Source organism: Camellia sinensis, chromosome 5, assembly GCF_055761805.1.
Source record: "Camellia sinensis isolate YWXY chromosome 5, ASM5576180v1, whole genome shotgun sequence".
Lineage (NCBI taxonomy): Eukaryota > Viridiplantae > Streptophyta > Magnoliopsida > Ericales > Theaceae > Camellia > Camellia sinensis.
In genome coordinates this window covers 80371468-80384264 of record NC_138965.1, presented here as the reverse complement: position 1 = coordinate 80384264, position 12797 = coordinate 80371468, and the positions used below count along the sequence as shown (strand labels likewise).

The 12797-nt window shown below is 31.5% G+C and overlaps 1 protein-coding gene and 1 non-coding gene across 2 annotated transcripts; one reads left to right on the top strand and one right to left on the bottom strand.

The window, feature by feature from the left end:
- Positions 1-588: 588 nt before the first annotated feature.
- Positions 589-5306, top strand: LOC114308852 (serine/threonine-protein kinase RIPK). Its single transcript, XM_028254537.2, has 5 exons — positions 589-1251; positions 2049-2184; positions 4044-4180; positions 4282-4405; positions 4522-5306. Exons 1-5 carry the CDS (start codon positions 826-828, stop codon positions 4989-4991), a joined length of 1293 nt encoding a protein of 430 aa, XP_028110338.2. The 5' UTR covers positions 589-825; the 3' UTR covers positions 4992-5306.
- Positions 5307-9169: 3863 nt separating this feature from the next.
- On the bottom strand, positions 9170-9251 carry TRNAS-GCU (transfer RNA serine (anticodon GCU)). The gene has a single exon. It is a non-coding gene; the product is annotated as a tRNA-Ser (tRNA).
- Between the last annotated feature and the right edge of the window lie 3546 nt (positions 9252-12797).

Genomic DNA, 12797 nt, shown 5'->3' with positions numbered 1-12797 from the left:
TTGTCGTAGTCGCTCCATTGACTCAAACTTTAAGGGCTTGTTTGGTTTGTATTTGGGAGAGTTGTTTTTGAAAAAAAATTAGGAGAGTTGTTTTAGAAATTTTTTTGGTTTGTTTGGTTGTATATTTTGAGAGTAAATTTTTTTGTGGGAGTTTGGAATGATTTGATATTTTGGAAGAATTGAGTAGATGTGTGTGAAAGAAAAAGTGATTGAGAATGAGAGAGGAGAGAGAAAAAGTGATTGATTGATTGATGTGTAAGAGAAAGAAGTGATTTAAAAAAAAATTTGAGAAAAATTTCAAACCAAACAATTTTTTTAATTTTTTTTTCTATAACTCATCTCTAAAAACTCAAACCAAACAAGCCCTAAATTTCTAACCTTCTCACCGTCCCAAACAATAACTATATAGACCACTGAGTCAACTGTGCTTTTCTATCTCCAATTAAAAATTAGTGATTATTAACTTTTTAACTATGAATTATTGAACTATTATAGTCTAATTTAATATAATTTTTTTAATTACATATTATGTATATATATATATATATATATGTAAGAACAAAAGCATGAGAGAGAGAGAGAGAGAGAGAGAGAGAGAGAGAGAGAGAAAAGTTAGTCAATAGAATACTGCAGTTCTTTGGTGTGCCCTCCAAACCATTTGCCCACTGCCATTCCATACGGCCACCAGCCCATCTCTGTGCCCTTGTTTTGTACCCCTTAAATACTTATCTGATCAAACCCTTTCCACTTCCATATCATAACAATACCAACTTGATGATTTTAAGGCTTTTAGCGTAAACGTTGAGATATATACATATCTACAAAATGAGGGTTAAGAAGAAGATTACATGGCGATCCATCTTCATCCCAAGTTGTTTCAAAAGTGAAAACCCATTAGATTCAACTCCTCTTCCTAAGAAGCCGAAGACTATCAAGAAGAAAGCTGTTTCGGAGAAAAGTTCATTACTTGAGAGGCTTTATTATCAATCAGATTTGAGTACTAGTTCAACAACGCTTTCAGAGGACCTCTCAAACTCACTACCCGGTTCAAACCTTCATGTGTTTACGTTGGCAGAGCTGAGAGTGATCACTCACAACTTCTCTTCCTATAACTTGCTTGGCAAAGGCGGATTCGGACCCGTTTTCAAGGGTTTCATTGATCACAAACTTCGGCCTTCTGCTTTGAAGCCTCAGCCTGTGGCAATTAAGCTCTTGGATTTGGATGGTCTCCAAGGTCACAGGGAATGGCTCGTAAGTTTTATTCACTAAAATGCCTTCTTTTTTTCTTTTTTTTTTTGGACCTTCCTTTGGTGTATTACTAACAAAACCAGTTTTTCAAATCCATTTTTAAGTAGACTTTCAAAAATTTAATCTTTTTTTTTTTTTTAAATTTTTAAAGATTTTTAAAAAATAAATTACCTAAATTGTTGATTCTTCAATTAAATTAGCGTGTTTGCATCTTTAGTGCACGTTTTGTCCATTTTGATTATTTTTTAAATTATTAGTGATTTTCACTAAAACTTCTCAAGAAATAAAAAATAAAAAATATTGCATGAAAAGTCTGCTGAAGGCCCCCCAAAAAATTGATTAAAAAACTACTTCTAATAAGCTCTCAGTTCCTCTAGTGTTTTTTAATTTTGGGTCCCCACACCCTAAATTTGATTCTTTCAAGTTGGTAGCTGCCAAATGAAAATTAAGTGTTTTGGGAAGATGGTTAAAAGTTACTTTTTAATTTTTTTTTGATTTTTTTATGAGAGATGGAAATGGATTACAAGTCCACCAAGGATCCTCTAGAGTGAAATTTCCCTAAAGTTTCCTAGAGTGCTACATTGTATGGTTGAGATTTACTGGCAAGTCACATCAGAAAAATTGATGTGACTTATCAGTAAATCTCAACCACACAATATAGCACTCTAGGAAACTTTAGGGAAAAATCACTCTAGAGGATCCTTTCTCTTAGAAGTCGGGAAATAGCTTTTAACCCACTTTTCAAAATAGGCAGATTTTATGAACTGATTAGTTTATGTTGTCATCTATTTTGTTAACAGACAGAAGTGATATTTCTTGGGCAACTAAGGCATCCACATCTTGTGAAGCTAATTGGATACTGTTGTGAAGATGAACACAGACTACTAGTATACGAATATATGCCTAGAGGCTCCTTGGAAAATCAACTATTTAGAAGTATGCTCCTCTATTTCATCCTCTAGTAATTAATTTTCTCTTTCAATATTTTGTTCTTCGAAGTTTTTAGAATTTTTAAATTTTATAAATTCTTATTTTGCCCACCCCTTTTTTCTTTTATTTATCAAATTTCAGGGTCCTAAAATATTTTTAATCCATGTAATATTAGTAGCTCTAAATTAAGGCCCAGCCCAAGTTCCTTAACTTCACAACACAGTCCAGACAAAAGTCCTCCAAAAAATGCAGGGCTCCAAATTAAATTACAAAAATATATTGGGTAAAGTATGTAAATAACAAAACTCCGTCACTTAAACCCACTACATTCTAAGCGTTGGAGGCAAACCGCGGTGTGGTGGTTTCTACGACATTGAATCACCGACTATGAGTGCTAGCTCTCTTTCTTTTCTTCTATTATTGATTGCATTGCCTTTGTTTTTTATTTTTTTTTAATTTTTATTTAAGGACTTGCTTAATTTTGATTTGTGTTCTAAATCTAATTTCAGTGCCCTATTTTTTTTAATTTAATTCAAACTTTATCATGATTTTGTTTTGCTTGGATCTGATATTTTCTTCAATTGTTCACCAATTTTGTGGGAGATTGGATTGTAGTTGCGGATTGAATTTCTATTGAGCTTTAAATAATCTCTGTCGGTTGAATTTCTCTTTTAGATTTATATTACAATTATGATTCCTAGGAAGTATAGCTCTATATTCGGAAGCAAAAGATAGAAAAATTGATTCAATTTAAGTAATTTAAGTACTTGCTTACTTTTTTCGGACTTGCTTACTTAATTCGGACTTGCTTACTCTTTTTTTTTTATCCACCCAAAAATTTAAGTACTTTTCATTTCGCCCCACAATTATTTATTTATTTATTTTTGTTATATATAAAAAGCTCCCATTTTAATGTTGGCTTGAGCCCCAAAAAACTCAGGGTGAGCCCTGATTAATCCATTTTCATACTTGGCTAAAAAAAATATAGTCCTACAAGCAACATAAGTGTCCTTGGTATTTCCTTAATAAGCTAAAATCATTAATGTGAATGCAAAGATGTGTTTCTATTATAGCAAACACATTTGTTTTGGAAAAAGATCTGGACCGCCACTGGGGGGTCACCCCCACGACCCCCACTGGCCTGTGATTGGCCAATTTTTTTTTTTTTTTTTTCTTCTCCTCCAATCACCAACCCCCACGTCGTGGTGGTGGTGGTGGTGGTGGTGGTGGTGGTGGTGTGGGGAGGGGGGGGGGGTCAGGCCTCTTTGTTTCTCAAAGCAAATTAGGGAGACTTGGTCTACTTTCCACACTCACAAAATTAGGACGGTAAGAAAAACTAATGAAATCCAACAAAGAGCTTGTCTTCTTCAATATTGGAAAAATTTTAAACAGATGCCAATTGAATTAATCAAAATATTGTAAATACCTTTTATATTTTGATTCATTAAAATAAGTAACTAATATTAATTGTTTTGCGATAAAGGTTGGGTAGAGAGGTGTTTTTTTCAAAATATCCCACCCTTTCTCTTCATTTAAGTCCACTGTGATATTCTACGAGTTTCTTTCTATAAAACCTCTTATGAATCCCTCATTTACTCTAAATCAAAAATTAGATAAAATTAAACTGTAATATGTGATCGATTTTAGTTTTTCAACCAACAGAATCCAATAATTCAGTTTGATACTCAATTTAATCGCAATGCCAACCGAATCAAATTGCTTACTCAAATAACGGGATTAATTAAAAAGAAAACTTATCCAAAAATAGTCTTAAAAATAAAAATCTAAACATTTCCTTTTATCAAATAATTTTTCATGAAGCAACGATTGATATATTCATGATTGTCTTCTCTTCTGATCTATAGGGTATTCAGTATCACTTCCATGGTCAACAAGAATGAAAATTGCTCTTGGAGCTGCTAAGGGCCTCGGCTTCCTCCATGAGGCCAAAAAGCCTGTCATATATCGGGATTTTAAAGCTTCAAATATCTTGCTAGACTCTGTAAGCTTCTTTAATTTCCCTATTTGTTAGGCTTTAATAACATATGGTATACTGTGCTATGCTTTTGCAACTATTGAGAGTTTATATCATGTTCATACTAGGATTATACTGCAAAACTCTCGGATTTTGGGCTTGCAAAAGATGGTCCAGAGGGAGATGAAACACACGTTTCAACGCGAGTCCTGGGAACTCGAGGTTATGCTGCTCCTGAGTACATCATGACTGGTAAATTTTTCTTTTCTATGTTTTTAAGTTTAAGATACATTTTATTAACATATGCAATTATATATACAGAGAAATTTTTAAAAAATTTAGGACTTAAGTAATACATTTTGTTTCAGGTCACTTGACCACCGCAAGTGATGTGTATAGCTTTGGAATAGTGCTCTTGGAGCTTCTAACGGGGAGAAGGGCAGCGGACAAGAGCCAGCCTCGCCGGGAACAAAACCTAGCAGGCTGGGCAAGGCCTCGACTAAAGGATCTGAGGAGGCTCAAGCGGATAATGGACCCGAGACTTGAAGGCCAGTACTCTGAAATAGGAGCTCAAAAGGCAGCTGCATTGGCTTATCAATGCTTGAGCCACAAGCCAAAGCATAGGCCAACAATGAGCATTGTGGTTAAAACTTTGGAGGCTCTCAAGGACTTGGATGATATTCTAAGTAGGCCATTTGTATACATAGTTCCTAATACTGATCAAAGTGATTGCATACATAGAAAACATGTTAAGTTTGGTGAGGAACAAAAGGAGTTGAAGAAAGAGAATGGTTGCCACCATCATAGAAAGCACCAGATGAAATCACAAAAACCCTAAACCATTCATTCAGAAACTGTTCTACACCAAAATCTCCCATTCGCATGCGCTCTAGAATCAAGAGGGCATATATATATAGACTAGGATAATCATAAATCACACAGCAAAACAATAGAGATAAGTGTAAGGATTCTTGTGAGGACTTAATGATTTTTTTGATTTGTTCATTCAAAAAAAATATGTTCTGCAGTTTGCCTTCTACTGGAATGGAGCAGTATAGGCAAGCTACAACTGCACATTATTTGTATACTGGTGGAAATTTTTGATCCACGCAAATGCGTGGATTATATAAATAAAAATTTAGATTTCAAGCAATAATTATTAACTTTTATTATTTTGTGGACTAACTTTCAATTATTATGGGATTATGATGTGAATTTTTAAAAAATGAATATTCTTGACATACAAAAAAGTAAAGGTTTCAGGACAATAACTTGAACCTTTTATTTTATTGGTATAAATAGATAGTATAGATATTGAAGCCCCATAGTTGGCCTTTGCATGACATTTATTTTATTTTATTTTAAGGATCATCAAATCCCCTTTGGATTGTGGTTATTTTAGGGAATTAGAATGTGAGTCCATGAGGAGATGGTTTAATTTTGGAATTGTGATTTGAGTGTGAAGTTGTGAGTTTAGATTTGAAAAGATAAAATTTATTTGGTTATGAATTTTGAAAATAGTTTTTGAATTTTGAATTTTGAAAGGAATTTTGTGTTTTGAAAAGAGTTTTGAATTGTATTTTGAGTTTTGAGTTTTGAGTTTTTGAATTTTGAGTTGTATTTTGAAATTTTTTAGATTTTTTTAAATATTAAAAAATGTTTAAGAAAATTTTATTATTTTATTTTAAATATATAATTTTTATTTAAATTATTTTATTTTACATATTTTATTTTATTTTGTAAATATTTTAATTTTTTAAATTTTAATATTTTAAACTCAAAACACAACTCTACATTTAAATCGTAACTAAATATATAACTCAAAACTCAATTCAAAAACTATTTTCAAAACTCATAACTAAACACATAACTTAAAATTCTACGCTATTTTCAAAACTCCACACTCAAATCGTAACCAAATACATAATAAAAAAATTTAAATATTTAAAAATATATTTATAAAATAAAATAAAATATTTAAAATTAAAAAATAAAAAATATTTAAAATAAAAATAAAATTTTTTAATATTTAAAATATTTTTTTAAAAAAATACAGCACACAAATGTATGAAGTATAGTGCACATTAAAATAAATAACTAAATATTTAAAATATAAAATATTTTTCCTAAAAAAATAAAATTAATTAAAATTTTAAACATTTTAAAGAAAAATAAATCCAAAAAAATTTAAAATACCATTCAAACTCATAACTAAATAAATTTTCTTTTTTGAAAACTCAACACAAAACTCATAACTTAAAATATAACTCCACACTTAAATCACGACTCTAAAAATAATTTTAAAAAATAAAATAAAATAAAATAAAATTGAATTTTTTTTTGGGTAAAACACTGACACCCCCCTAAAATTTAGATTTAATATATATCACCCTTTGACGTTTAGAAAATTACATTACCGCCCCTGTGGTTAATAGTTTCATTTCACAAATCTCTTACTTATATAAAAGGCAACAACTCTTGGCAGAAAAAAAGAGGAAATTACATATAAAAAAAAAAGTAAAGCAAAGGAAAAAAAAAAAAGAAAAAAGAAGAAGTAAAGTAAAGTAAGAAAAGAGAGAGCGTATGAATTTAATGTCTTTTTTATATCAACGTTAATACTGTCTAAATAATTACAATGATAGGGGGGTCATTTTAATTTTTCAAACGTCAAAAGATAATATGTATTAAACCCAAACCTCAAGGGGGTGTAACTGTAATTTACCCTTTTTTCTTTAAATAGAGTTTTGAAAATAATTTGATTTTGAGTTTTAAATTGTATGTTTGATTATGAGTTTTGAAAAAAAAAAAAAAATTTGAATTGAGTTTTGAAAAAATTTGTTTAGTTATAAATTTTCAAAAAAAAAAAAATTAATTTTTAATTAAATCACAATTTAAAAAAACAACCAAACCCTACCGAAATTTGCTTGTACTCCATAGCTGTATGACTACCTAGTCTACACTTTGCTTGTACTTCCTTAATTTACTTCGTTTAAAGGACTAAAAGAGAATTGCACAATTACTAGCTTCAAATAGGCAATCATTTTAAATTGCAATTTGATGACAAAAATCAACGTGACAGAGGCCGCCGCACGAAGATTTTAGGAAAAATATTAACGAATCATATTTGATGGGCTTAACTACTTCTGCATACTTTTTCATGCAAAACAAATCAGCGACCAACTTACCTCATATTTGAGATTAAGATAGATTATTCAGTCCAGTTCATGGATTCATTTTTGAGTTCCGTTTCAATAATTTGAACCATTTAATATGTAGAACTTGTCGAGTACTATATTTTTATAAAAATTCACGTTGATCGGGTATCGATAATTATTTGATCGGATTAGATTTATGTCAACCGTTTATTTTTTACCTTTCATTTTTTTTATACAAATCTAAACCAATCAAATAACTATCGGTATTCGATCAACGTGATTTTTTACAATAATATAATACTCGACTAGTTCTACACATTATCGATTAGGATTATCGAAACGGAGGCGAAAAATAGGCCCATGGGCCGGACTGCACCCAATCCTAAAAACTTATTTTGCCCTCATTCATCCATTTTTTTTTTTTTTCTATAGAAAAATCTATTAAGAAAAGTCAGAGGAGAATGATCTATCTCATCCAAAACTTACGCCAAATAGTACAAGTCTGTTTATTTATTATGTTCTAGAAGTTTTTTTTTTTTTTCATATTTGTTATAAGTTTCAAATTAAATAATTGATGATAATTAGGTGTTTGGCATACACTAAAAAATATATATATATTTTTTGTATACATACATTTATTTGGGTCATATCAATCAACATCTATTAACATCTTCTTCCTACTTTTTTATCTATTTTTTTTACTTTTCTACACATTTTTTTTATAAAAAATTAAAAAATACACTTATTTAAAACACCTCAAATCACCCCTAAATATTATTGTATACACTCTTATACTCTATTTGGTTTAATAGAATAAAGTAGTAAATATTATTATGAATTGATAGATAAATGTTATGTATTAGAGTTGTTTGGTTACTGCACAATTTATTTATTTTTTTTATAATTATGCAAGGATTTTTTTAATTAGTTATGCTGAGGAGGACCTAATTATGAGATTTTGCATATAGTGTGTAGGGATGGACAATGGTTTATTCGATTTGTAAAAATTGCTCAACCTGTATATAAATGGACGGTTTCGCAAATACAATGTGGACGGATGCGGTTTGAAATATTACATGTTTACGAGTTGCAAGCGGATGACGGGTTTAACCCGCACCCGCAAAAACCCACTTGTACTTTTTATTTATTTATCTTAACCATTGATTTCATTCCTATATCTCACTTAGATATTTTTGCCCAAAACAAAACATCATTTATTCTTTGAACTTATTCTAACATTGCATTTGCTAATAGTATTATATCAACTGAAACTGAATAAATACCGATCATATTATTATTGTTACATTACTGAACTTGTCATGGATGATTGTGATTTAGAATTTTAAATTTATTAATGAATATGGAGTTCTAGTTTAAGATTTTAAAATATGTGCCTGTGTTAGTTTATGATTTAATTTAAGATTTTGAATGATTTATTTGTGTTACAAATTGATTTTGTTGTGTTTTTAATTTTATAGGTTTTAATTCATTAATTATTAATATTGGAGCATTTTAGAAAATGAGGAGAAAATGGCCAAAAATAAATATTTACAAAATGAAAAAAAATAAGGTTCAAAAATAAATTTTAAAAAAAAAAAGTCCAATCCACAAATCAGCTTACACATCTGCACAAATCGCATTACGGGTGATTTGTCTTTTCTCCTAATCGCATTGATACAAGTGAGTCTAAATTGATTAAATCGCCCAAATCTGAACCCCGCCCTTAATAGTGTGCATCACCCTATATATTATTGATTTTTTCTATTTTATTCAACATTCATCATTGTACTAACTTTAAAGTTATTATCGGAAAAAATAATGAAAGGAGTAGTGTAGTGTACATTCAAAAACTGTTGAAAGACGTCGCCTGAGAGATTCGAACTCTCGCGGGGAAACCCCATGTACTTAGCAGGCACACGCCTTAACCACTCGGCCAAAGCGACGCTCGTGATGCAGTCGTCCCAAATCGATATTAAATTTATTACATGTTGCAACTGAATTCAGTGAAAATTTCACTTTCTAACCCTGAACTATCAATTAAGTTCAGTAAATCCTTCATGTATATAAATAAAAAATCTATTTAATTCCTGAACTTTCAATTGAATTTATTAAGCTTTAAAAGTATTTAATTCATCAAATCTATTTAGTACTTGAACTATCAATTGAGTTCAGTAAATCCTTAATGTATATAAATAAAAAATCTATTTAGTTCCTAAACTTTCAATTAATTTATTAAGTTTTAAAAGTATTTAATTCATCAAATCTATTTAGTCCTTCAAAACATTACAAAAATAAAATACCAACTTATAAGTATTATAAATTAGTTAAATATCTTATCTTAATTTTTTATTATGTTTACGTTTTTCAAGTAGAATTAATTTGAAAGGCTCTTCAAATAAATTTCTTTTATAGAGATAAGGGTAGTTATTACTATCTTCTGCAATTTCGACATGTTGATCTTTATCTAATATTATATGTCGAATTTCGTTGATAATTTCTAATATATTATTTTTAAAATTTTCATTAATTTATTTTAATACCTTGAGTAAAGTATTATTTTATTCAATTATTATTTGTAACATAGTGCTATTATATTTTTTTAGGGGTTGTTTGAGATGTTTTAAATAAGTGTACTTTTTGTCTTTTTAAACTAAAAAGTTGAGAAAAAAATATGGATGTTTGAGTTAACTTTTTGACTTTTTATGGAAAAATGTGTATTAAAAAATTGTATGAATTAGTGTGTCGAGAAAAATTAAGATTGAGAGTTGTGCAGTTGTACTTTTTTATTTTTGATAAATAGTGATAACTTTTTAACTTTTTGAAGAAAATTAACTTTTTGAGTAGTTTCGATGGGCGCCATAAAGCATAACATGCAACTCCAAATAAAAACTAGGCTTTTGATTTTTAGAAAATGGTCATACATCCATCAATTTTAAGTGTCTTGAGCTTAATATTTGAATAATTCTATATATATAAATAATCTTACAAAAAATACAATACGATAAATATAATTGCTTGTTAAAAAAGTAATGATATTGGAACGTGTATGTTTTTAATAAAATTAGTAGTAAGAGTTTCAGTTATGTAGTATTGCTCTTAATATTTAGGAGAGAAAATAAAAGAAAATATAGTAATTTCTCTCTAATCTTATTTGGATAGACTACATAAAAAAAAAAAAAAAAAAAAAAAAAAAAAAAAAAACTCGTACATGTTATATTACCAAAATAACCGTTTATTTATTTCTTTTATAGATAGATGGGAAATTTTGATAATATTCAAAATTAATAATCTTTCCATTTCTTTTCCCTTCAATTTTGGAAAGATTCAAAAAGTGAGTGATTTCTCTCAATTTCTTTCCATTTCTCTTCATTTCTCTCATGTTTAGTAATTCAAACAAATAATTAAGACCTCCAAATCAAATGAGATGTTAACGGTCTCGTAGCGTGTGCACCGGCATGCACCACCCAAAACTCCTAATGTGAGAAGATGTAAGGACAGAAGCCTAAAAATAATTAATAATTGTAAGGAAGAAACAAGAAAGAGCTTTGATGTATTTTTAGAAACTAGTTGGCCCCACGCATTTCGCACGTAGGGTCGCATCACTGTTACATTATAAACTAAAATAAAAAGTAAATACAAAAAATGGTTGCTTAAACATTAGGTAGAGGAAAGATGACAACAAAACATCAACAATTAAAACTATTTAAATTGATCGAAATGGTAAGAAGAAGCATGTGACTGAGCAGACATTTTCAAAACAATTCATGTGTTACCCAAAAAAAAATCAGAGAACTATTCCATGTAAAATACTGTAAAAAAATATACTATCAAAAATATAACTACCACATAAATGACATTGGAATGCAAATTTTCTGCATTTGTAAATAGCTTACCGAGAATAATTCCATGTGCACCTCTATAGTAAGAGCTTATCAATGTTCTCTTCTGTCTAGTTGCAAACCAAAAAATTTAATAGCCTCATATCTGAATATTGAATAATATATGTTTGAATAAAATAAGTTCAATAAAGCTTATCCATAAAAGCTTTTCTAAATTGTTGTTTTTGATTGTGTTTTTGTTTTGAATGTGTAGATACCCCATTTTTGACCGACCTTAAGACTCAGACGTCATCGATTGAGCGCTCGGTGATGGCACATTTTGTGCTCGTTCTGAGGTTTCAGAGTCTCGGCTGAGAGCCTTGCCTCCGAACTTCGGGGCTCTTATGTGCTTTGCCTCGGTTTGCGAATCAGGTCCTGTTTTCTCTGTTTTCTCTTCCCGAAGGGAGGGAGAAGTCTCGTAGACCATTTCTCAGTGGCCGTAGGCTACGTTTCGTGTTCGTAGGCCATTTTTCCCGTTTGGAGACCAGTTCCGGTTTTCAGAACCGTTGGCCGCGCACCTCGGTTCGGGACCGCTTAACTATTTCTGTTTGCTCCAGTTTTTGGCACACACCTTGTTTCCTCTCCCTAGAGGGACACTGTGGCCTGGGAGACCACCTTCGTGGTCGCATGCCACTTCCGGTGCTTGACAGTCAGTTTTCGGGGACCCCGGCTGTGCGTTTTGGCCCCCGAACCCTCGTTTTGCATCGGTTAGGGTTCATTTTTGGCATGGACCCTATTTTCATTGTTAGAAAGGTGGTAGCATGGTGGGAGACCACCTTTTCTCCTTGGAAACCAGCTTTCTCTTCGGAGACCACTTTTCTCTCTTCTCCAGCCAGTTTTCTTGTCGGGAAACTGGTCTCCCCCACTTTTGGGCCATAATTTCTGGTCTCCCATACCACCATTGTGTTGCATTCATCTGGGAGGCCACGTATTTGGTATGGCCGACCACCTTTGGTGATTGACCCTTTTGAACCTTCTTTGAAAGCTGGTTTTCCTTACTTTTGAGCCATTTTCTGGTCTCACATACCACCACTGTGTTGCACTCATTTGGGAGGCCACCAATCTGGTATGGCCGACCACCTTTTTAACTTGACCCTTTTGACCCCTGGTCGGCCGACCACCTTGGCTGGTCGGCCAGCCTTCTGCTTTTTGATCTTTTTGAGTGTATTACAGTTGTGCCAGCTGGGAGGCATTTGCCCTATCCTCGGGGATTTGACCCTTTTGTTTGTCTTCTTAAGAAAGATTTGGCCCCTTTTGCTTAGCTTCTAGGGGAAGCTTGACCCCTTTGGTCTAGCTTCCTCAAGAAGCTTGACCTTTATGGTTAAGCTTCTTTTAGAAGCTTTGACCCTTTGTTGAGGCTTCTCCAAGAAGCCTTGGCCCTTTGTCTCCTATAAGAGATGGTCTCCTCTTCTTTGGCAAAGGTTGAACATTTTAGTTAAGCATACATACACTTCCCTCCATAGCTCTCTACTTCAAGCTTTAAACTCCATTGTTCTTGCACCCATTGCACTACACCTCCTAGCACAACACCTCCTAGCACAACACCTCCATCATCCACCCAAGCATCTTGGAACTGATTTTTAGAGGTTGAAGACTCACTTTCTTGGTCCA

Bases quoted from the DNA above. Each gene is read 5' to 3' on its own strand.
- LOC114308852 (XM_028254537.2), top strand. From the start codon at position 826: ATGAGGGTTAAGAAGAAGATTACATGGCGATCCATCTTCATCCCAAGT. The intron at 2,185-4,043 runs GTATGCTCCTCT...TCTGATCTATAG, and splicing joins GGAAAATCAACTATTTAGAA to GGTATTCAGTATCACTTCCA. The intron at 4,181-4,281 runs GTAAGCTTCTTT...TGTTCATACTAG, and splicing joins CAAATATCTTGCTAGACTCT to GATTATACTGCAAAACTCTC.